The sequence below is a fragment of the Saccostrea cucullata genome, unplaced genomic scaffold (genome assembly GCF_032062105.1).
Source record: "Saccostrea cucullata isolate Sc308-1 unplaced genomic scaffold, CSIRO_AGI_Scuc_v1 ctg2188, whole genome shotgun sequence".
NCBI classification, from domain to species: domain Eukaryota; kingdom Metazoa; phylum Mollusca; class Bivalvia; order Ostreida; family Ostreidae; genus Saccostrea; species Saccostrea cuccullata.
Window position 1 is genome coordinate 1 of NW_026936388.1, and position 25803 is coordinate 25803.

The 25803-nt window shown below is 33.0% G+C and overlaps 1 protein-coding gene and 1 long non-coding RNA gene across 4 annotated transcripts; one reads left to right on the plus strand and one right to left on the minus strand.

Annotated features, from left to right (window-relative positions):
• Positions 1 to 1961: 1961 nt before the first annotated feature.
• LOC134245422 (uncharacterized) lies at positions 1962 to 24157 on the plus strand (the record flags this gene model as incomplete). Its single annotated transcript, XM_062727705.1, has 14 exons — positions 1962 to 2117; positions 12660 to 12804; positions 14094 to 14182; positions 14728 to 14926; positions 16710 to 16852; positions 17354 to 17525; positions 17623 to 17787; positions 18035 to 18193; positions 19503 to 19590; positions 19949 to 20024; positions 20439 to 20510; positions 20705 to 21050; positions 21621 to 21764; positions 22871 to 24157. Coding segments are annotated over 14 exons (3141 nt in total), but the record flags the coding sequence as incomplete, so codon positions are not given.
• On the minus strand, positions 5862 to 11194 carry LOC134245420 (uncharacterized). Of its 3 annotated transcripts, XR_009987425.1 has the most exons (4): positions 10825 to 11194; positions 10492 to 10620; positions 6278 to 6472; positions 5862 to 6146 (listed from the first exon to the last, which is right to left on the minus strand). It is a non-coding gene; the product is annotated as an uncharacterized LOC134245420 (long non-coding RNA). The 3 variants fall into 3 exon arrangements; XR_009987424.1 differs by lacking the exon at positions 10492 to 10620; XR_009987422.1 differs by having other exon boundaries at positions 10492 to 11194.
• Positions 24158 to 25803: the final 1646 nt, after the last annotated feature.

Consider the following 25803-nt stretch of genomic DNA (forward strand, 5'->3'; position numbering starts at 1 on the left):
GGTTATTTATACTTTCAGGCTAATCAACCGAGTCTGTTTTGATATTTGAAATATCGGCACACTAATATTTGTGCGTTTCAATAATACATCAATATCTCATTGTGTGTTTATAAATATTGATAAAATAGTGTGCGTTTCTAGTTTTCCTCTTTTATATTTGTCCAGTTCAGTGGCCAGTAATTACTAAATATAGTACAGTGACGTATGCGGAGACTTGCCAAAGTTTTTGAGTCCCGGGCAACAGGAAAGATAACTCCAAAAAGGAACTTTGATACCAAAGATTTTGAAAATGTTTTTTCTACACCAGTGCATTTAATTTTAATTCAATTTTTTGATGTAATCTTATTCCTTAATGTATCTTCTCTACAAAAGGAGTCCTTATTGATTTTTCTCAAGATTATTTCAGAGAAAATGAGATTTACGTACTTTTTATATATAAAATAAATTTCTGTAAAAAATATGTTGATCGATAAAATTAAGTTTTTATGGTAATTCTGTGAGCTTAAAAACATACGAAAGGATGAGACAAAATTTGTTGTGCTGGGTATGAACACGCCTTGGGAAAAATTCTTGAAACTTGAAATAATTATTTTAAAAAATCAGTATAAATTACATTTTCATCCCTGGACAGATTTTAAAGGTTGATATGCTTGTTAAAAGTAATGCTCAATAATATGAGAACATAAGCTGTTGGTGTGTGGAGGACCCTTAAATCTGGGATCAAGTCACCTATTTCCTTTTTTATGTCCTCCTTCGAAGGGAGGACATATTGCTTTGCTGCTGTCTGTTGGTTTGCAAGTCAACCTTCAGTTTCTCTTCATTTTCTTCACAGAGGTTGTGTATATTGAAAAGAAATTTCATAATAAATTTAACATGAGAATATATCTAGGTCAAGTTCTAATTTGGGTATGATTGGGCCATTTTGGACACATTTATGCCTCTTGGATGTAGAAAAATTCTAATTTGCTGTTTTCCTTCATTTTCTTTGCAGAGATTGCATTTTTTGAAATGAAACAAATTAAACAATCTCATATTTTCACACAAAATGACCAGCATTCCTGTCTAAATATTTAGTTGTTGTAATTATGTTAAATACACTGTATATGTTTTCATTTGGAAGAAAAGCCGGCCCCCTATCTTTCTATTAAAAATGAATTGCTATTAATCTAAAACATTATCTTGTGATTTTGTCAGACTGGAAAATTCATCTTTTTAACAAAAAACTATTTTAAATTCTAAAATATTTTAACATGGGATGAACATTCTTAACACCCCTTAGGACAAGTTTTATTTTGGGTATGATAGGGCCATTTTGGACAGAGTTATGCCCCTTGAACTTAGAAAAATTCCACTAATTTGCAGTTTTGATTCATTTTCTTTGCAGAGTTTGCACATATTGAAATGAAATTTTGTATACAGATTAAACATAAGAATATATAGGTCCAGTTTTGTTTTGGGTACAATGAGGCCATTTTGGACAGAGTTATGCCCCTTGGACTAAGAAAAATTCCACTAATATGCAGTTTTTGTTAATTTTCTTTGCAGAGGTTGCATGCATATGTATTAAAATGAAATTTTGTATACAGATTTATCATAAGAATATCTAGGTCAAGTTCTGTTTTGACTACAATCTGGCTATTTTGGACAGAGTTATGCCCCTTGTACTTAGAAAAATTCCAATTATTTGGGGAAGGGGCGGGGTATAAGTGTTTTACAAATATCTCTTGCTGTATTCTAATACACACTATATGTTATTGATAATGTAACCCTTTTGATTCTGCAAGCTGTTTTTAAATATATCAATTTCGACCGATACATAAAAAGAGAGTCAGTTGATGAGAGTATGCAGAATATTATATATGTATATCTGATCATGATCAGTTTTGGAAGTTTCTGTTAAGGATATACGCCGACTATTTTATATTTTATTTATTTAACAAGAGTTTAAATTTTAAACTAAATTTATTTTTGTAGCTAAACCTTTGCCCACAGAATATGTCAACGCCTCATCCCTGGATTCCTGTGGGTGTGCCAATGTGTTGTGGGGCACGATTCCAGGAGGGGTCAAGACCTCTTCTCAGGTCACCCTGATGTCACAATGGAACAGTGTACCTCTGGTATAAATTATACACGTTTTTCTTCTTTTTAAGACTATTAAATAGCATAGTCGAGCAATCCACTGAGTACATGCAATATTGTATAAATTTTAGCAAGACGCAAATTTAGCAATTTGTCCTTTTAGATCAGTATTTTATTTTTAGGGAGAAGTAATTAGGGCCCTGCAAGGATTTGCGGGTGCCCTATAGTAATCACTCTGTCCGTCCGTCTGTCTGTCTGTCTGTCCGTCTGTCACACTTCCGTCCACAAATTTTCTGTTTTTTTTTCTAATAACTTTTTTTATGGTTGCCCAATCAAGTTCAAATTTGGTATGGTAGTTCAGTAGGCAGAAATACATATTTTGATGATGCTAAGTTTGATTCTCTATATCTTCTGGTTTGGAGAGAGGTACATTGTGCATTTTACGGAAGGTGCGGGGTTATCATTTTGCTTTGTGGGGTTATTAATAGTAGAGTGGTGACTTGAGAGGTTTCATTAGGAATTCAAACAAATGGTATATTGTGGGGTTAAAGGTCTATATTTGTGGGGTTAAAGATCTATGTTTGTGGGGTTAAAGATCTATGTTTGTGGGGTTAAAAATTAATTATTTAATATCAAGTCAACTTCACAGGCAACTAATTATAAGTACTTAAAATTGTTACTGTTTATCAGAAGAACTTAGAACGGATATAGCAATAACATTTTTCAACAACTGCATAGCAGTAACAATGCAAAAAAATGTTTTTATTTGAGGATAACTGTTGCATCAAAGTAAATTAACCCATCATGTTTTCACATGAAGATGATAGACAAGAATATCCCAGAAGTGTTAAACAAACAACCCCACTATGCTATATAGATATAACAGACAACACTAACCCCATAAATTATAAGACAAACAACCCCAGTATGTACTCTTAAAAAGATAATAGACAACACTAACCCCATTAAGCGTTTGGACAGCAACCCCACTATGTACTCTCATAAAGATAATAGACAACACTAACCCCATAAAGTGTTTGGACAGCAACCCCACTATGTACTCTCATAAAGATAATAAACAACACTAACCCCATAAAGTGTTTGGACAGCAACCCCACTATGTACTCTCATAAAGATAATAGACAACACTAACCCCATAAAGTGTTTGGACAGCAACCCCACTATGTACTGTTATAAAGATAATAGACAACACTAACCCCATAAAGTGTTTGGTCAGCAACCCCACTATGTACTGTTATAAAGATAATAGACAACACTAACCCCATAAAGTGTTTGGACAGCAACCCCACTATGTACTCTCATAAAGATAATAGACAACACTAACCCCATAAAGTGTTTGGACAGCAACCCCACTATGTACTCTCATAAAGATAACAGACAACACTAACCCCATAAAGTGTTTGGACAGCAACCCCACTATGTACTCTCATAAAGATAATAGACAACACTAACCCCATAAAGTGTTTGGACAGCAACCCCACTATGTACTCTCATAAAGATAATAGACAACACTAACCCCATTAAGCGTTTGGACAGCAACCCCACTATGTACTCTCATAAAGATAATAGACAACACTAACCCCATAAAGTGTTAGGACAACAACCCCACTAAGTACTCTTATAAAGATAATAGACAACACTAACCCCATAAAGTGTTTGGACAGCAACCCCACAATGTACTCTCATAAAGATAACAGACAACATTAACCCCATAAAGTGTTTGGATAGCAACCCCACTATGTACTCTCATAAAGATAGTAGGCAACACTAACCCCATAAAGTGTTAGGACAACAACCCCACTATGTACTCTCATAAAGATAATAGACAACACTAACCCCATAACGTGTAACAACCCCATTATGTTCTTATATAGATAAAAGATAACATTAACCCCACAAAGTGTTAGACAAGAACCACAATATGTTCTGATAGAAAATATCAGACATCTTAGTAACCTCAGAGTGTTAAACAAACAACCCCGCTGTGTTCTCATGTAACAGATACCAGTAACCATATGAATTTAAGTGTTTGAAAACCCCAAGTATGTTCTAATATCAAAAAACTCTACCAGGGACTGGTAATAAAAGAACAAGTACCCCCACTATGTTCAATCGCAACTTCTCGAGCCTTTCTGACTAGCTGACAAACGACCTCGAATGTATTAGTTAGACGCCATGGCAACAACCCCCCCCCCCCCCCCTTTCATGATCTTCGAAATAAATGCATGAAGACCTTTTATCTGTGGAATATGGAGTTTAACTTTATTCAATGCTATGATATTACATAAAATATACTATAAAAGGGACTTCTTAATTCCTCTATCCTATATTTGAAAAAAAAAACAAGAAAAGCAAAACCTTTAACATCAGGTGATGTTAATACATTCGAGGTTGTTTTTCCAAACTCTGACGGAAAGACCCTGAGTGAGATGATGCGATTGCCAGTACGTCATATCCTTTTTTTTTACTATTAAAAATACCAAACAATACTCATAATACTTTTTCCTATTTTGATAACATACTCGAAAATTTGTTTTAAATATTTTTCAAACTATTTTAAATTGGATAATCTCTTTATCTTTACTGCTTATTTCTAATGATAATTTTTCCTTTGAATCTGCTGGTGCATGAATTTGAAGTGTACATTATGCATCAAAAGCATACATAATTTCATTGTAAATTAATAATAATAAATAAAAGAGATGATCCTGATTTTTAAAAAAAAATTTAATCAAACTTTTCAGTTACTCGACAAGTTGAACACAGATAAGAAACATGTCAATAAATGTAGAACACAGAAAAAAAACCCTCAAAATTTGAGACAATCTTCATAGATGTAAAAAAAAAAAACCAAGTATATAGTGAGTTGTCAAATAACTCTAAAACTTGCATGTTATTGCTACTTATTTTAAACAAAATATATTAATTAAAATGAAGTTTTAAGAAAAAAAGTGTAGTCTAATATCTCATCATTTTGCATTTTAAAATTGATCTTAAAACAAAAATAACGATGTACATCCTTTTGGAAAATATACTCAAACTTAGAGCTGCACCCCCACTCCCATCCCCTAAAATAAAATGAAAAAAAAAAACCAACATGCAATTGATTTATAATTTTCAAAAAATTAAAATCAAACAACATAAATGTACATTTCAGTTTAATAATTATTTCTCACATTTAAAATGAGATCGCTAATTAAAAAAGACGAAAACTATGACTGTCAATGTATAGAAATTCGCCATGCCGAATGCAATGTTCATAAAAGATCCTTTTGTCTTAAAGCTGAACACTAATAAACATAAGTAATCAGAGATTACATAGCTCAATTCAAAAAATGATTACTTCAAGTTAAAGGTACTTCACATTTAACTAAATAATATTACGACTTATATATTTTAATAGCATTTTACACAAAAAGATATTGAAATTTCAAATTGGCGGGTTTGATTGACACTCTCACAAAACATAAGTTTTTAATCAGAGCAAAACAAACACACAATATATGTCACATACTTGAAACTCAATTCAAAAAAATCCACGATGATTTGTAAACTTCAAGTTAACACTCTCATTTTTCAGTTTTAAACTACATAATCAAGAAGTTAATGTTAAGGTTTGCAGTTTTAATAACTTTTCAATGAAATAAGATTTTTAATTACTTTTTGTGTGAAATGCTCTTAAAATATATAATTCGTGATATTATAAAGAAAAAATGAGAAAATATTAACTTCAAATCTGTGTCCAAGTACCTTTAACACGGTCTCACATTTAACTAATAATCAAGAAGTTAATTTAAGGTTTGCAGTAACTTGAGAATAGACATCCAAATACTTGAAACTAGTTGCCCATCAAGAAAATGTAATTCAAATCCACGACCCATGTAAATGTTTTCTTTTTAGATTAACTTTCAAAAATCGATTCATCTTCTTTTTTCTGAAAAGTAAGTCAGGTCCTGAATGTCGCCGTTTGGAGAAGGCAATGGCAAAAATGAATCGGGATTGTGCTTGTTCTTCTGAAAAGTCTTTAACTCATACTTCATGTATACCTGTCAAAAAAAAACAACAGTAAAATATATTTCTAAATGATAATGTTGAATTTTTTTACAGGTTATGTTTTAATTTATTGTAAAATAATATTGTTGTCTTGATTTTATGGGCACTTATAACATGTACTAACCACCGATCTGGATGTCTTTAATAGTTGCTTTCCTTAAATTTGTGAACTATATTCAGATCACAAATTGTGTGTTCAAGTCATAGGTTTGTTCTTTCAACTTTATGAATGTCCGACGCCTGCTGGTGTTGCTGCAACAATAGAGTGGCCTAGATCATCAAAGTTCCACTGATGTTCACTTTCAGTGGTATCTGAACTCTACAAAGGAATACAGAAGCAAATGTTTATTTATAACACACACAAAAATTCCGAGTTACTAATTAAAATTCATCGAAATTTATTTATAGCATAGTTGTCATGTACTGTGAACTACTTTCTTATATTGGTAAAAGGTGAAAAAGTACAGTCAAACTTGTTTTAAGCTTTGGGAAGTCCAGAAACTAGACAGGTGGCCTCTTATTCCAGTTTGCCAAAGAAGTAGCCAGTCGGTCAATAAATAAACAGCAATAACCACTACAGTTGATTTAATTAAACATGTCAATTTCACAAAACCTTTGTATGTGTGTATATATATATTAATCCATGCTTATTTAAAAAATATCAAATTAAAGAATTCCAAATTTTTAAGGTTTTGTGCATGTTCAGTGGCGTAGCTACCATGTATGCTTGTATGCTCGAGCATGCACATCATTTTGAAAAAAAAGATAATGAGACTCTATGACTTGACTCCTTCTCAGTCATGTACAAATTAAATTATAACTGTAGTATCAAAAGTTATGTTTCTTCTAATTTTCTTTACATGTACACTTGCGTAGTTTTACTACTTAAAAAAAAAATAAAGTCACTGACACTGTAAGTTCGAAAACCATTATGGCAGCTACCGTAAAAAATTGAGCATTTCATTTTCTCAAATGAAATTAAGTTTTAGGGTTGAATTTACAAAAATATTTATTTTATAAGATGAATTAATAAGTAGATTGTTCTGAGCCACTTTAATTTTATTTATTACCTTATGTAATATTCTTTTTTTTCGTAATTTTTGCGGATAAAAAACATCGCCGAAAATTTTTATACTAGCCAATCTACGATAGCATGTCCTGTATTACTTAAAAATTAAGTCTTTTTTTTTTTAAATCGTCTCTCTACAATTATAATTGCTCCTTGGGTTTATTTATAATGGTAAAACGTTGTCAAGATATGTATTTTCTTCACTTTCTTTTATGATTTTATGAGTGTTTAAATCGTCAGAATCCAGGAGCTTCCGGGGGCTTCGCCCCCTGGGCCCCCACCAGGGCTTTGCCCTGGACCCACTCGGGGCCTCAGGGCGGCCCCCAGACCCTTGCAAATTGGAGCATGCACTTCATTTTCAGCCTAGCTACGCCACTGATGTTTCTGTTCCTACAAAACAGTTAAACTTCATACATTCATAAGTGTTCAGAGTTCCCGAAACGCACCGGTCCACTAGGGATCCCCGTAAACTTTGAATGGGACCGGTAAAATCTTAATTTTATCGGTCAAAATGTCTGATGGTTTTTTTTTTTTTTTTACAGACTGTATAACGTTTACATATAATCTTAACAAAATCATTTAATTCAATTGTCCTGACAATAAACAAATGCAAAACTAAAGGAATGAAAAAAACGTCAGGGGCGCGCCAGATCTTGTTTAAATAAAATGTGTAAAATTGTCTACTATAAAAAGCTACATATTAAAATAATAATTTCCATAAGTCTGGGAGGAAAAACAGTTTTAAAAACACTGTCAAACAAATATTTTTCCCTCTGATATTAATATATGCACTCCGTAGTTCTGACAGTAAAAAAATGTGACAATCTACTTTCGTTTTGAAGGACGAATTTGCAGGGTTGCAAGAGTTGCCTGCTATTTCTGCTTGATTACAGACAATTTGTTACCATTTATTATTTTCTCTATAATTTAATCTATTAGCATGATAATATTATACCAACTTCTGGATTTTTTAAATGTATTTGATAGCATTTAAAATACATGCGCGTTTTTCCCCTTTTCTAAAAATAGCGGACTGACTTGAATGTAGTAAAACGACAACAAATTCACTTAAATCATCATTTTCATGATAAATTTGCATATCTTTATATCATTAGTACATATTTTTAACTGTGTGGAGGTTATATAATAAATTTTAACTAGTCAGAAATATCGGACGTTTTCCAGGCTTTTTAAAACGAGTTTGATATTTTACGTAATATTTTTCCTGGCACATAAAATACCAAAATCCTAAATCCAAAAGAAAAAAGCCTGGAAAACAACATATATTTCCCACTAATTCCAAACAATCAACCAAGAGTTGTCATGTTGCAGATTTTATTTTAAAAAAATTTTTTAAAAATCTGTCAGAAAGGACATAATAATTTTATACGATGAATTAAGCGTTGGTCATCACACGCCGTCGGCGACGTCAAATCCTGCATACACAGGCCTTATAGAAAATATTTTAATCATTTTTTTTTTTTAAATCTGCATTTGCCATCTTTTTATTTACACATATTATTTATTATATCGACACAATTTCCAATCCTATAATATGTTAAATTTACATACAAAAAATTAATGTCAGGTAAATTTTACAACTGTCCGGTGAATTTTGAATATTTACAAGACAATTGTCCGACATATTTTTGACTAGTTTCGGGAACTCAGAGTGTTCTTTTGTTACATTCAAATATATGATAATTGAATTACAGTATCATTCAAGAAGAAATACATGTGCCTTACTACTATCTATTTTTTTAATAAGAAAAAATACACAAGCTTTAATTAAAAGACAGTTTAATGGTGAATTAAAAGTATGAAAATTTATTTTAGTAAGTGTCAATAAAATCCATTTAAAAACTTCACTATCATATGTTCAGGTAATGATCAGCAGTGTAACCCCCCCCCCCCCCCCTTCAATTAATCCTCGATCAACTAGTTTGCTGAAGCTTTTAGAGTCTGGTAAATTTTTAATATTATTTTTATAAAGCTGTCAGAATTTCTATCTAACATGCAGACACACACAAAAAATTATTCAATTGACCAAAGATTTGTATTTACGCAGTTTAAAATCATTCTACACAACACAGGTGTCAAGTGCAGTAGAGCGTAACTAATCCCTATCGATCGTCTCCTGATAGTGAAATTCACGAGATAATCATGCTATACAAAACATTTGTTTTGACAAAAATTGCAATTAGAGCTTCTACACGGAATCAAAATCTAACAGGTGTGAAAATACTGATAGCCCTGTATTAGCTAAGTCACATACTCTCACTGTAAATATTCAAAGTAATGATGAATTAATATTGTAAATTACAAAATGTAGCTTTAAGCTTGAATTTCTTTAAGTTTAGCTATGGAAAAACTATTAATTGTGATTTAATTCTTTTAAATTTTCAATCGTCGATCTTGAAAAATAAGTACAAATTGATCTTACATGACAATTATATTTTTTCCATTAACACAAACAGAGTTATATAATTTTATATACGTATCTAAAGGTAATTTGTTTAATTTCTTTAATAGGTGAATTTTATTATCGGGCACATAATTACACAAGCGAATGTGAAAAAAATGTGACATAATGGGTATTTTAACAACTGATTAAAATGTCCTGCACTCATTTATAAACATTGATTGTCATTTATCAAATTGATATACCACTAAATTTTACAACCTAATTATACAACCCCATGTTGATTCCTACAAAGCCTACTTGCTGTGAAAATTTATTGCAGTGACATTGTTAATTCCATTTTTCCATTCTGATTTTCTCTCTATAGATTAAGGTACGATTACAAGTACATGTAAACAAATGTGTGAAGAGTAGATAAACAATTGGTACGTATCTAGAATGAATTCAGAGAGAGAGAGAGAGAGAGAGAGAGAGAGAGAGAGAGAGAGAGCAATTATACTACGAAACAGGATAAAATTAAAGCCAAAAATATTCAATTTGAAAAAATTTAAACACGGAAGATTTAAAAATTAATCGGGAGGGGCGGAACAGGCGTGAAAAATCCAGAGATTTTGTCTCCCGTCGGAAGAATCACATGTATTTATGTTATGAGATATCTGCATGTATTTACCATAGATATAGAGAAAATTCGAATTAAGAAAAAACACGATCGTTTTTTGAAGTAAATAAGCCAAGTAGTACTCAAATACGGATTAAATTATGGAGATTTATTGACAGTTGGAGCATGTTATATGGAAAATTTAAATGGTTTGGATTTTTATAGCAAAAAACGAGTGAAAATACGTACCAGGTGTGCTTTGCACGTATTGCATGTGTATAAATAATATTATCTTTTTTTACTGGCCAACGGGGCGACCTTCATGCAGAAAACCACTAGCCCGACCCCCGGGTATCGGTCGATTTTCATTGCAGACCTCTGATTAAAAAAAGAACTATCAGTGCATTCATTATAATTTTTTTCACAAAAGCCCGTTTTCAATAGGTATGTGTTTATGTGGACTACAGATGTCCTTTCCTTGACTTTAAATAAATTCTACAACTGCATAATGTACGTATGAAGCATGTCAAACAATTTACAAAGCTTTTTTTCAATGTGGTGCAACAAAATAGTAAGACTTACTGCATTTGCTTTTTGTGTTTCCGAATTTCCTCACTGCTAATACAAAGTGTCCAAACACAGCTACTTCCGTAATCTGCGCATGCGCAGTTAGTTTTAAATATATGCGCATGCTCAGGTATTCGGAACTCCTCGATTCAATTACCGAACTCCTCTAAACAGCAGATTTCTGAATGTCTGAGCGTTTTGGGCTAAGGACATGTCCAAAATTTGGACAAAGTCTTTGTGAGGTTAAATCTAATTTTAGGTTTTTCGACCTCATAGAGTAATTTTGAACGTAATTAGACCTCTTCATTATGGGGTTAACCCCACAGTACCCAAAAAACCCCACACTGCTGGAAAATACGTTAATTTTACCCCACAATGTACCTCTCGTAAGAACTTTTTATGGTTGCCCAATCAAGTTCAAATTTGGTATGGTAGTTCAGTAGGCAGAAATACATATTTTGATGCTAAGTTTGGTTCTCTATGTCTTCTGGTTTGGAGCTCGGGTGGTGGGGTAGATTCCTTAACTATGCATAAGAATGAATGGACAACTTTTTTATGGTTGCACAATCAAGTACAAATTTGGTATGGTAGTTCAGTAGGCAGACATACATATTTTGATGCTAAGTTTGGTTCTCTATGTCCCCTGGTTTGGAGCTGGGGTGGTGGGGTAGATTCCTTAACTTTATATACGAAAGCATTGGCAAAGAGAGATATTACTGCTGAAGATGTTCCCATTGCAAACTGAATGCTGTTATGAGTCCCTTGGGATTAATTAGCTTTCCTCCTGAAGAAAATCCAGAGCATTATCTTTATCTGTCAAATTGAGATGAATTACCACCTCTGTCTGCAAATGGAGTTTGTTTTGAAGTTAAGTCAATTTGGAATGCTATGAACACTCTGAAATGTGGATTTAAATATAAATTTTTATAATTTATTTTTGTTTAATAGTTATGATTTCATTGGATTCTAATAACAAGAAATAGATTAAAGAAGATTTTTTGATTTATTTTTTTTCACTTTATGTTAATTCAAGAATATTATTAATTTTTAGGATAGTTGTATAAAAACCCCATTCTATCGTTGATACTGAAAAAGTTCTTATTGTAACTTTAGAAGAAAATGATGAGAGAGGTACAATTAATCCCTTGGGATTAATTATCTAGCCTGCTGCAGAAAATTAAGTAGGCTTTTCTTTATCTCCCACTTTAAGATTAATGAAAACCTCTGTCTGCAACTGCTGTTTGTTTGAAGTTAAGGTCAAGCCTTCATGATATTTGCATTCATTGAAGGCTGCCATTTCATATAACACAAGCTTCATAATTGTTTAAATATACATTCAATGTTAAGTTGTTCTTTACTGCCTAATGTAAATACAAGGATATTATTTTCAGGTTTTTGAATATTCATGAATTATCTTGAAATTTTAAGAATACAGTTGCTGTTGCTTATTCTTCGTACATTTTTTAATTATTCCGTAAGCTGCACCCTATTAATTCTACCCCATGGCGGGGCCCTTGCTGACTGGTCAGTTTTCTAGTTTTAGCAATTTTAAATTGCTCACTAAAGAAAGCTATTAAAACTATAAAAACACAATTAATTTTTTAGCGATATTCAATTTTAGCAATATCAGCACTCTTGCTAATAACACCAAATTTAAATCCTGGCTAAAAATTCTGCTTAATATATGGTGTTTGAATTCACTTCAACATATTAGCTTGCACAAATATTGCACTTGTTAAAGGTTTCTAAATTGTTGCAATTGTATTCACAAAATGCAAAAAAATCCTCCCCCTCCCCCAAAAAAATTAAGATACATTAAAATATAAAGTTTTATTTTAAATATCTGCTAGGTTCATGATGTTGATGTTAATAAAAGCCTTGTTGTGTGTAACCTGATTCCTGCCACTACCTACACAGTTACAGTGAGGATTAAACCTTTAGGAGGCTTGTACTACAGTGATCCAGTTGAGAAGGACTTTGATACATGTGAAACAGGTATTGTTAACCAATGGTCTTACACGTGTGATTAAGGTATTGTGTACCATTAATGTTGGCTATTGGAATAAATCAATTTAGAGTAGCACTTTTATCCAAAGTATATTTGACTTTTTCTCTCTCAAAGCAATATACATAAAATAAAATAGATAAATGCTTTTTCTTTCAAAGTATATTTTACTTTTTATTAGGTGAAGGGAATTCAAGTTTGTTCAAATGAAGGGCCAAGCCCTCTTCCAAGGGGAGATAATTATGAATTAAATAAAAATTAATGGCATCTTTTAAAAATCTTCTTCTCCAGAACCATTAATAGGGCTAAGAAAGATGAAACTTATGTTGAAGCATCTTCAGGTAGTGTAGATTTAAGTGTGTTCAAATCATGGCCCCAGTGGATAGGACTGGGCCACAATGGCTGATCAAAGTTTTACAAAGGAATATATAGGAAATATCTTCTTCTCCAGAACCACTGTGCCAGGAAATATGAAACTCATGTGGAAGCATCCTCAGGTAGTGTAGATTCAAGTATATACAAATCATGACCCCCGGGGGTAGGGCGGGGCTACTATTGCCGATCAAAGTTTTACATAGGAATATATATAGAAAAAATCTATTAAAATCTTTTTCTTTAAAACCATTGGGCCAAGAAAGATGAAACTCGTGTGGAAGCATCCTCAGGTAGTGAAGATTCAAGTTTCTTCAAGTCGTGGGGTAGGGCGGGGCTACAATGACTGCTCAAAGTTTTACATATGAATACATAGGAAAAATCTTTTAACAATCTTCTCAAGATCAGCAAAGCTAGGATTGATGAAATTAATATGGAAACATCCTCAGTTAGAGTAAATTCAAGTTTGTTCATATCATGACCCCTGGGGTAAGGTAGGGCCATGATGGGCAGTCAAATCTTTACATAGAAATATATAAGAAAAATCTTTAAAACTCTTCTTCTAAAGTATGGCAAAATTAAACATGAATGCTTTATTGATATAGTGACATTCTCAAGTAATAAAATATTCAAATCCCCCCTCACCCAACAAGTAAACTTTTCAATACTGAGCTGATTTGTGTTTTTTTTAACTAGCCCATTGTGCTCAGGTGAGCAATGTGACCCAGGGGCCTCTTGTTATCATGGTAATATACATGATAAAAAAGATATTGCACATTCTTTCAAGCTATATTATACTTTTTCCTCTCAAAGTAATACACATAAAAATAGATAATGTGTATACCTTTTCACCTTTCTCCTTTTTTCTCTCCTGAATTTCTTCACATGAAACTTTCCTTTGTTGTAGCCCCATCTCTTTCTCCACCCCTGCAGTCCAGCGGTTTTTCCTCGGGGGATTGTACTTCAGGGTATAGATCTATAATTGTTTACTGGGAGGTAGGTTTTTTTTTTAAAAATTAAATATGGTACATCATCATTTTATATAACCATCATTTAAATAGCAGAATCAGATTTTGGACCATATCTATATTAAGACATGATCTTTTGAAAATTATTTGACAGCTTATAGAATGTGGGTGTCAAATCTGGAAAATTAAGATTTACTGTGATATATGTTTTTTAGTTCACTAATGAGATGATAGCTTAAGGTTTTTTTTTAAACACTGAATATTGAAATATTCACAAATTACCATACTGAAGTTAACTAAATTTTCGTGACACCTTATTTTCATGAGATAGTCATTAACTCTAAATTAGTGAGACGAAATTTTCACAGATGGGGATTTTTCCTCTATACATGTATAATCGTACGAATACTTATATACATGAGAATGAAATTTTTGCAAACACAGTCTTGCATAATTATGAGAAAATAAAGTTCTCACAAATAAAAAGTGATAAACCATAATTAATAGTAAATTTTGCATCTCAATTATTGCCTTCATTCCTCAAAAGCACTATCATCATAATTTATACTGTAGAAAATTCCGCGAAAATTTCAAAATGGACCTTTGAAGGAATACAGGGTGGTGTACGGTGATGACGATTGGAAGGGAGTAGCTCCTAATGCGACATCAGCTACTTTTAACATCCCTTGTGGAGGCCGTAACATAACCGTTCGAGGATGTAACCTTATTGGATGTTCACCTAACTCCTCTATATACATACACGCCTACACAGGTAAAGAAAAATATTGATAGCTCTGCAAGAAGTTTATAATTCAAATACATGAAGTTGAGTCAAAACAAAAGAAATGTTCAACTAAATATGTTTGTAGAAATTCATGGAAATTAATCTTAGCTCTTGTCATCATGTCATAAGCTTATTTTTGAAGTTACATATTCAGTGAAGGTCCTTAGTAATTATAGGGAATGATATCTAATTTTAAAGATTAATTAAGTACTTGCATGTGAATTTCTTAAAAGTAATAGAGCACAGGCAGTCAGGCACAGGGGTTGAGCCTTGAGGCCCATTACCTTTAAGGAATGAAAAGGTGTTTGGATATTGACAAGTTTTAAAATTTGTAATATCGTTTGTCCAAATATGATGAAACAAGATGTGTTTGTGAAACACACTGATGCCTTTATATGACTTTATATGACCATGCTTATGGTAAGGGTGAAAATTTCTTACATGCAAGTAAAACTCAAAGGTAAAAAAATCAACATAGTTGGTACTCAAAGAAAAGTCACAAAAAATACACCTGTGAAATATGAAAGCCCTAACACCAACTGTTCAATAGTTATGGCCAAAGTTAAAGTTTACAATAGTAGTTCAATTTCCAAGGCCACCAGGTCACAATAGTTGGTACAAAAGGGTAGTACATGTCATATGCAATACACTGTGAAATATGAAAGCCCTAATATTTGCTCCAACAAATCAAAAGAAATCAGCTACTAAGCTATTTATTCATATTGATTTAAGGTATTTGAAAAACTTTATATCACTCTCACTTTGCTGAAGTATATATAAAGATACAATTTTTATGTCCCCTACTTTTGTCTAAAAAAAAACTTTATCCTTGCATGCCCATACCTTTTGACTGATTGGAGCCATAACTTTCATATTTCACCTGTGTATTTCTTTAGAAAAAATCTTTTCTTGGGAATCCACTTTTAACATTTTTTATTTTAAACCTTGGATTTTGAGCCACTTTTGCAAATTTTACAAATCTCATCTGGGTATTCATTGTCAAAAGACATTTCCTTGGGTACCAACGATTTTGACCTTGATCTTCTTGAAACAAACTGATTTTGGCAATAGGTTTTTAAGGATTGTTGCTAGGACTTTTATTTTTCATGTGTATTTCTTTCCTTGGGACCAACAGTTTGACCTAGGTGTACTTTTGAAAAAATGTTAAACTTGGCTGTAATTTTTAAATGATTGGTGCAAGGGCTTTCATGTTTCACAAGTGTATATATTGTGGAAAGATCTTGCCTTTGGCACCACAAGACCTTAAAGCCAACAATTTCAGTACTTTGACCTTGACTTTGAAGTTTGACCTATCTTAATAACTTTAACATTGACCATAACTTTTGAATGGTTGTTGATTGGGTTTCATATTTCACTTCTTGTGACAAGCTTAAGGTCTTCTGTTTGGCACCATTAATTTTGATTTTGACATTTAAGGTTCACTTTACTTTTGAAAAAAATCAACTTTCACCATTACTTTTGAAAAGTTCTTGCTAGGGCTTTCATACCGGTAATTCACATTTTATTCCTTGAGACAAGACTTTTCCTTTGTTAACAATATTCTTGATCCCTTGACTGTGGCATTTGACTTGTATTTGTCATAAGCTGCCACTCAGGGGCATCAGTGTTTCAAAAACACATAAAACCTGAATAAATGTTGCATCTAAGGATACAGTCATCACCCGAATATTTGTTTGGATCCTAATTTAAAAGATTACATTCATTGAATTGAGCTTTGTAATTTTTGATTATATACCTATGTTTTAACTAGATGTGGTGTCCCCCAAGAGAGTTATAGTAGAACAGAAGGGACAATCAGAGGTGCAGCTGTCCTGGTTTGGGTTGGAGAGGGAGGCCATTGTTGCTACTGATGTGGTGTGGTGCAAAGTCAAACCAGCAGTGCTGCAGTGTCAGGTAATGAAGAAGACAAAATAATTATATAAAAAGCTCATTTGTAGAAAATCAAGGGCAGAATTTTAATCTATGGCAGGTATTTTCTGCATCTCAAACTTTTTATTTAGATAAATAGAAAATGTACAAAATTTGCTTATGGACTGCATTGTACAAATGTACATCATAATGGATGAAAATTACCGTTAGAACCAATTTTATTTAACCATGCCAGATATGTCAGAAAATGTTTAATTTTCTTTGACTTTCTTTGTTTATATACTGTAGAAGTACTTTTTTCTGCATGGTATTAATTGATGCTATGTAAACGGTTATAAATTTTCCGCAGAAATTTGTTCACACATTTAATATAAATGTTAGCATACAGTGACAGTCAAGAAATGATGTCATTTTCTACCTGCACATTAAACAGAAATTGAGATTTGGCGGAAATATGACCCCATTGAAAATAGTACATCTACAGAATTCATAATTGAACTTGAAATTTAATAATTCTTTATTCAGGATGAAATACATATACTTAGAAGACTGGGGAATATGAATCACACAGTTCTGAAGGCAGACATGATTAGTCAAGCTCTGGATGATGTCATATTTGGTGTGGCAGCCATCAATGATAAGAATTTCAGTAGTGGAATCAAATGGCAGGAGGAATGCAGATATGTGAAGGATGCAGGTAAGAAATGTGAAAGATGTGGTTAGAGGACTAGAAATGTGCTGAAGGCAGGTATAATGCTAGAAATGTTTATTGTACATTTTTGTTGTAATTTTAGAGCCCTCACCTGTGGATGGTGTGTCCCTCTCCCCAGACCCTCCTAAAAACAGCCTGGTGGTGACCTGGAGTCCCCTCAGATGTGAGTCAGTGGCCTCAGATAACGCCTTCATCAAGACATACCGGATCATCTACTGCAAGATGAATACACAAGAATCTTGCGAAGGTTTGAGCATAACTCATGGGGTTGTTTTAACTTAAATGTATCATTACATGTACATACAAGGAATATGCTCCTCAAATTTTATGTTACATACCAAATACAGTAGTATTGATATTAATAATGATTAATTGGTTTCATGATCTAAAACTAAATATTCAGTTGTAAAACTTGAGAAGAAGTTAATTTCTTTCATCTTTAAGGAAAAAGCTGATGGAGCTTTTTGATTTTAACCAATATTGATGATTTATAGGCAGGGAATATTCTGTGAGTGTTCCAGCAGACAGTACCACACAGTACACACTAAGAGACTTGGAGGCAGACACAGAATATGGTGTGTGGGTACAAGCCATGTCACTCACGAAGGAGGGGCGTAGAAGTAAAATGGTGACTGGACGACCTACCAATAACGGTAACATTATTTTTTCTTCTGCTTAAACTGTACTTTCATCAAAAATTATATAGAGGGATGTTAAACAACAAACAAAAAATCTAGAAGATTTATCTTTCTTTGCTACATATGTTGAGAAAAGTAATGGCCCGGAGGTTAATATGAATAAGAGCTTTCATGAACTGTATTTTCATGTGATACAGGAATTTATAAGGGATATAATACAAAGTTAAAATGAAAGAGCAATTTTACCAGATTTATTTAAAAAACCATAACTAATGGTCATTTTTAGAAAGAAATTAAGGTTCGGTCCATACTTATTGTGCGTGCACCTGTTTTCTTTTGTTCAAAAAACTCTGGCTTATCTCTAATTTCTTTAGAACATAACCTACTTATTCAGCCAATCAAATGCTTCCATTTCTCTCGAAGAATTGATTCTTCATGGTGAAGAATTTTTCTATATCTGAAAAATTCAACGGTGTCTGATTGGTTCGCTTGACAGTTATATGGGTGTGTCTTCGTTGGTCTTTGTTCAGCACACAAAAAGAAACTATTCAAAACCCACGTGCTGTTTACAATCATGATATTTAAACTTTCTAGGCCTTGCTAAATTTTTTTCCCTCTGTAATCTTTTGTCGTCTTCTTGAATATTATTTTTTTCACATTTCGGTACATACAGAAAATACAACCATTGTCATGTATATTAGAGACGAACCTTGTCTTTCAAGACAGATTTAATCACAATTTTCATCAAATTTTTATTTGATATTAGACAGCCATACCCACTCCTGCTGACTAGGGCCTTGTCATTTTAACACGATCATTTTTCAAAAATGTAGATATTACGATTTTATTACATGGGTATTCATAGGAATCGGAAATATTTAGCCCCCCACTTCTTTTGCAAATATATACATAATATAGGCATTGAAAATTAGGGTTTACCTTTTTTTGTTGGTTTAGCCCCCCCCCCCCCCACACACACTTTCAATTTGCTTCCGACGCCTATGGTATTCATTAGTTCAGTAACTTTAATATCTTCACCATACCATTTCCCAAGTAAATCAAGGTATTTCATATAATCCCGTGCTAACCTGAATGGGTTGGGAGTCCATTCTGAAACCACGTGTGTTCGATGTTGATTGCGTGCTCGATATATACATTATTTTAATCCTTGCATTTGATTGGCTGAGGTTCTGTTCTAAGTCAGTAAGATCATACGAAGAGAAATCTTCATCACGAAGATTTCTCTTCATATGATCTTACTATTACATAACCTTAAACATTTATATTATATTATAAGACTAATTCATTGATATTGTCTTTGTAGATTTACCAGGGGGATCAATAGCAGGCATTGCTATCGGAGGAATATTTGTTCTTATACTTGTCATTGCAGGATTCGTGTTTGTTTGCAGGTTTGTGTTTTTGCGCTCAAAGGTTTAAACCCAAAATATCATATTAATAATAAATAAATAGAATACATTTTTATTTCATGGATTACCTGAAAATGCATGAGAATTTTTTTTTATTCAATGAGTACCTTATTCTATTAAGGGCTTTATACAAGTACAGGACTTGCATGTATGTCATTGACTGCATTATTTGGAAATATCATGTGTTTGGGTTTATCCTTTAAAAATATTTCAAAGTTTAGGGCAATTTGCAGTTGAAACATAATCAAGCATGAGTTTGATGAAGGTGAACTTCAGCTTATATATAGATACTCATTTTACCTGAAGGTATTGTTTATCATTTTTTTTTTATCCTTTACAGACTCTTTAGACGTAAATTAGGTCTGGATGAAAAATTTGAAATAGAAAATATACAAGTTAGGCCCTATGAAAATCTGGTATGTATGAATTTTGTCAAAATATTTAATCATAGACAATCTGATGATCAATTTGGTATATAGACTTTGGACTTGCTGTAAATCATTTTTATTCACAAGTATTTTATATTAGCATAATCACAGGAGTCTGTCTGCTTGCGAAAATTTTTATTCTTGCATACATTTGAATAATAACGTATTATATACAACACAAATCACTGCTCTTTAAAAAATTTTTTCTAATAAAAACCTAATAGCTAACTAGCAAAAACCTAAGAGCTAACTAGAGAAAAAGTTCCATAATGAGCTTTATTTAGATTTACCGATATAAGATCAGGAAGTCTGTAAAGAAAAAAATATTATTGTAGTGGGGAGGAGGTATTTGCTATAAGTAAATAGCTCTCACTCTTGTAAATTATCTTTTTTGTTTTTTAGCCCACTGAAAGCAATTTGTATAATAACCTCACCACACCAGCTGACAGATCCAGCTCACCCCTCATCACACCTGTAGGTATATATAAAGTAACAGCTTCTCACTTGTATGTATATTACACATAACAGCATTTATTTATTACTTCACACCATCTGATACACTGCAGCTGAATGAAACTGCCATTTGTATATAATATTTGAGGTATCATTATCCTTTGTTTTCTTATTTATCCTCACTTTCATCAAATTGTCTTTTCGTTACTCCTCAGAATGGAATGTCATCAAATGGAGATATTAGACATAATGGAGTAAATCACAGTTATGAAGATATCTTACCAGTAGGATCCTCGGTGGACCTTGATGAAGAAGATGGGAGTGGTGAACCAAAGGACTCCAAACCCGACCTTAAATCCAGCATGGTAACGTTACCAATCACGGATGTTCCACGGCAGATCAGTAAGGACAGCGGTCACGGAAGCCTGTCCCCCACGTCAACTCACGGCCCACCCTCCTCTGAAGAGTCTGACAAAAAAGAGCGAATTCTGAGAGATATTATATTGGACCTTCCTCCCGATTATGCAAAGGCAACTTCAGTCACCACCCAATGTGTGCATGGTAATAGAATTATGATGATGATATGTGTAATATCAATTTTATTAAACATATTAAAATTTTTATTGAGATCTTTGAAAGATATCAGCAATGCCAAAAAAATTCCATAAAATTGTTCCTTTTCACGAATTCAATGACTGCAGTTTGCTGCAAGTTGAACAAATCAATATCTTTTCCAACACGATTCTCATCTGCTGTACAGTATTTGATTTTTTTTATTGCTAAGAACACATTCATATTGTTAATATTGAATAAATGTACTTTAAAAAAATATCATCACTAAGAACTTATGAAACATACAGCTTTTTTTTCTTGAAACAACCCTGTTCTGTAGTATAAATGATGTTTTCTGGCTGTTCCTCTCTGTATACTGGTGCAGGTTTCATTCTTAACAAGAAGGCAATGCCAGTCTTTATTGGCTTTCATAAGTGCCTCTATGTAGTCAGACCTATATAGCCTTAACCTTTCTGGTACATTTTACTTTGTAATTAAATGATCAATGTTTTTAAAAATTCTACTTTTCATGCTTATATATAAAAAATTAAATAACTTCAAGCTGACACTTTTTTGAAGGGTATAAGAAAGGTTCCTTTGATACTGAGGACAGTTTCCCGCCTGATTCCAGAGGGACATATAAGGATAGTTTATGTTCCTCTTCACAGTCCAGTGGCATTCCACTAGAAGATGGATACAAGAGTCAGGAAGACATCTTACAAGGTAAATACAGTCAAACTTTGTTATTTCAAACTTAAAAGGACCTAGAAAAAACTTCAATATATCAAGGTTGAAACACTTACATGTTAAGGACAAGTGGTTGAGACTTCAAAGTCACTTTTACATATCCATTGTATTCGAGATATTGGTTTCTGAGATCCCAAAGTTCAAGTTCAATTGTAGTTATAATAAGCAATCTTAAGTACAGTTTCATAACTTTATAAAGAAAAATCTTCAAAAACTGTGTAACCTTGTAGCTCGAGGCAGATAAGTCCATGGGATGTAGAAGGAGAGTTAATGGATATGAAGGGTATATGAAGGGTATCTAAATGTCAACCCTTTTGTGTGTTTTTAATAAAGCAAAGATCTGGATCTACTACCTGCACTAAAAAAAATAACAGCACACGTCTCATGTGATGTTTTACGGTTGACACAAAGAAAAACAAATATATTGCTTTAATATACTGTAAACCAATTTTAAATGACATTTAATTGCAAAAAAAATTAATTGAAATGTTTTGTGACAATCTCATAAACTGAAGTTTTCCATTTCATAATATTGTGTGTTTAAAATTAACTGTTTCACAATTATAAATGGTTGGTTTCTAATCTTGCAAATATTTGCATGTTCAAAGTTGGTTTACTGTATGTACCCAAGAACATCCAAAAACTCCAAAAAAAATTTGTAATTGCACTGCACTCCCAAACACTTTTAAATGAATTTATACTTAATATTGAAATTATGACCAAATACTGAATATGAAAATTCTAACTTCAAATTTACTTTACAAGATAATTTAATATTACATGTATTTGCAATTTACATATAAAAGAACATAAGAAACTAAGTTAACGTTTTATCTATTTAGAGTGTTTGAGCATTATTTTCTGCACTACAGAAGAATTTTTAAAATTCAAAAGATTTAAATTTCATTTTGTTTTCTGGTCATTTTAAAAGCTGGAAAGTTTTGCTTTTCCCTGAAAACTATTTTGTCCTCTTGCATGGATCTTTATTCAGTCATGATTGGTAGTAATGTTGGGGAAAATATTATATTCATTAAAAATTGTAGGTACTGTCAAACATTTTTGCAAAAATTTTATTTTTTTAGACAACAATGACAAACAACAAATTAAAGAATCCTCCAAGAAGTGCCCAGAAAACAATGAAGTGGGGAGGAATGGAGAGGAAGAACTTGAAAACAAAGAAGATGAAGTTGAGCAGACATCAGGTTATGTGATGTACTCATCCAATGATACAGAAACCACCACAGGAAGCCAAATCACCAATGTCCAACCCGGGAACTCCCTTCCTACATGTGACAAAACACAGACCACCTCTGGTCACCAACCACACAATGTCCAATCTACTGAGACCACCATGGAAAACCAAATCAATATTGTCCAAGATGAAACCACCACTCCTACATGTAATATTACACAGACCAACCAAGCACACCAACCATACAATGTCCAATTTAAGAATACTGTTCCCAACATTACAAAGACCATCTCTACAAACCAACCCAACAGTGCTAAAAACCAGACTGAGTGTAGCAAGCTACCAAGTTCAGCTGTTGATCAGCTGAAAAATGACGGACCAAATGATGTAATGGAAATTAAACAAGAGACAGATATGTGCCAAACTGACAAAAAACCAAGTTCACCAGGATACCATCCCAACAGAACACTGGATACAGAGCGCCGAACCACTGAGATGGGTTCTGGTCCACAGCTTCTAACAGCTGAATCAGAACAGTTTACAAACTACCTCCCACATAATACAAATTTTGGAGAACTTGCTGCCACTCATAATGATAAAGAGAATTCCTTGATCTCCAGTTGTGCAGCTGGTAATGCAAATGATCTTGCTGTGATGAATTTTGATTATGTCCCAAATGGGACATCAGATCCATTGCCTAATGGCAAAACAAGTCATTTATCTGATGGTACATCCGATATTGTGCCAAAAGATACCAAAGATTTCTCTGGGATGAATTATGTACCTACCTATGTTCCAGATGACACAGCTGATAATATTCCCAGTGTTACAAAACATGTGCCATGTAGTCCAGCAGGACATGTGTCAAATGGTGCTACAGAAAATGTGCCAAATGGCACAACTGACTATGTGCTAAGTGATGCAACAGGATATGTGCCAAATGGTGCTACGGACTATGTACCAAATGGTACAATAGACTATGTGTCAAATGGTGCAACAAATTATTTGCCAAATGGTGCAACTGACTATGTGTCAAACGGTGCAACAGATTATGTGTCAAATGGTACAAGTGATTAATATCTGCCCAATGGTACAAGTATGTGCCTCTATATCATTGGACAATGAAGAACAACTTCATTCTGATACATTCCAATTCTCAGGCCAGGTCACAATCACAACATAGCTGGTTATTCATCTGTATGTTGAGTTTCCTCCACAGTTGATTATCAAAAATGTGAAAAGGAAGTGGTTCCATTGATTGTCAAAAAAAAAAATAATATTGTGAATGGAAAGTGGTTCCATTGTTACCAGAGGGGGTTTGGAGAAGGGGGGGATTGGTTAAATCCATAGCTAGTTTGATAATGCAATGAACTTAAAATATTGGTCATTAGAAATATAGGAATTTGATGCTAAAGGTGTAAAGAAATCCAATTAATGGTACCCCATTTACTGTAAATAATCTAAAATGTAAATGATGAATGAATCGTATTCAGAAAGCACATTTCACTGACCATGGTTATCGTTTGTGTGTATCTATTTTTAAAACATGTTTATGTATATTCAAAATGTTTCCATAAGTCTATAAAACACATCATTACTTTTTCCAACTGTTTAAACCGCAATTGCACATTTGCATATGTAAAAATGTTCCTGTAATGCAGATATCGTCTACCGTCAACAGCAGAAGTTTTTCAAAAACAGTTGTACAAATCCGCACCATCTTCAAACTTCATAATTTTTTATCAAATGATAGTCCAGTATGTGTAGGTTGTGAAACAGTTTATTTTTTAACAATATCTCTTCTGGTTTTCTTTGTACAGATGTTTAAAATAAGCATTGTTTTCCAAATGAAATGCCAAGACGTCATGACGTTGACGTTAAAGACTTTGACGTCTTGGCATTAAAATTGTTTATAGGAGGTAACAAATTTACATTTATAGAAAGTAATCCACCAAAAGAAGATTTTAAATAATAAAAAAAATTATGAAAGCAATACCACAATTGTATTTTATATACTCAGGTAACTAATGGCAAATTCTTGGACCTTTCCGGCAAGGTTGTTTTTCCGAGCTGCCGGAAAGGCCACAGAAGTTGTGGTTGTAATGAAGATCTGTAGATATAGGAGTGAAGTCTTTATCTTTACACGTTTATTTTTATTTTAAATGATTACAAGAGGCAACTAGTGGTATTGTGAGTAATGAGCTCACTGAATGATACCCCCACCTCCCATATAATTATAATGGCAAAGTCCATCTTTTGCTGTGGCCGGGAAACCCAAAATATGCATCGGATCAAAAAGTAAAATAGGAGGTGCACAATATGGCAATATATATTATAAAATAAAGTTTCTGTGAAAGTTTCATTAAATTTCACTCAGTAGAAGAGGAGTTGCGGATAAGAGATGGGTACCCCAAAGCGTAACAGACAGACGGACGGATGGACATACCGATTACTATATACCCTCCCGCTTTTCAAGCGGGGGTATGAATAAAAGGGGAATAATATTCAATATAAATGGCATGAAATAATCCTACTCGGACGTCTTGGGATCCTGGTAGACAAAACATAGGTGAAAACATACAACAAAAGTATTGAACGATGCTATTAATATAGGCCGTTGAAAAGATTGCATATTTAGCTGAACAATTTAATTAAGAATTCGACTTACTTGCAATATTCTACATTATACAGAAACATGCATGGTATACTACACCACTTGCATAGTACAAAACGGTTTTCTCCGTATGTTTCATTTTATGCACAATTTATTTCGTTCTGTTCGCTTTATGAACGGTATATTTTTAATAAATGCAGTGGACTGAG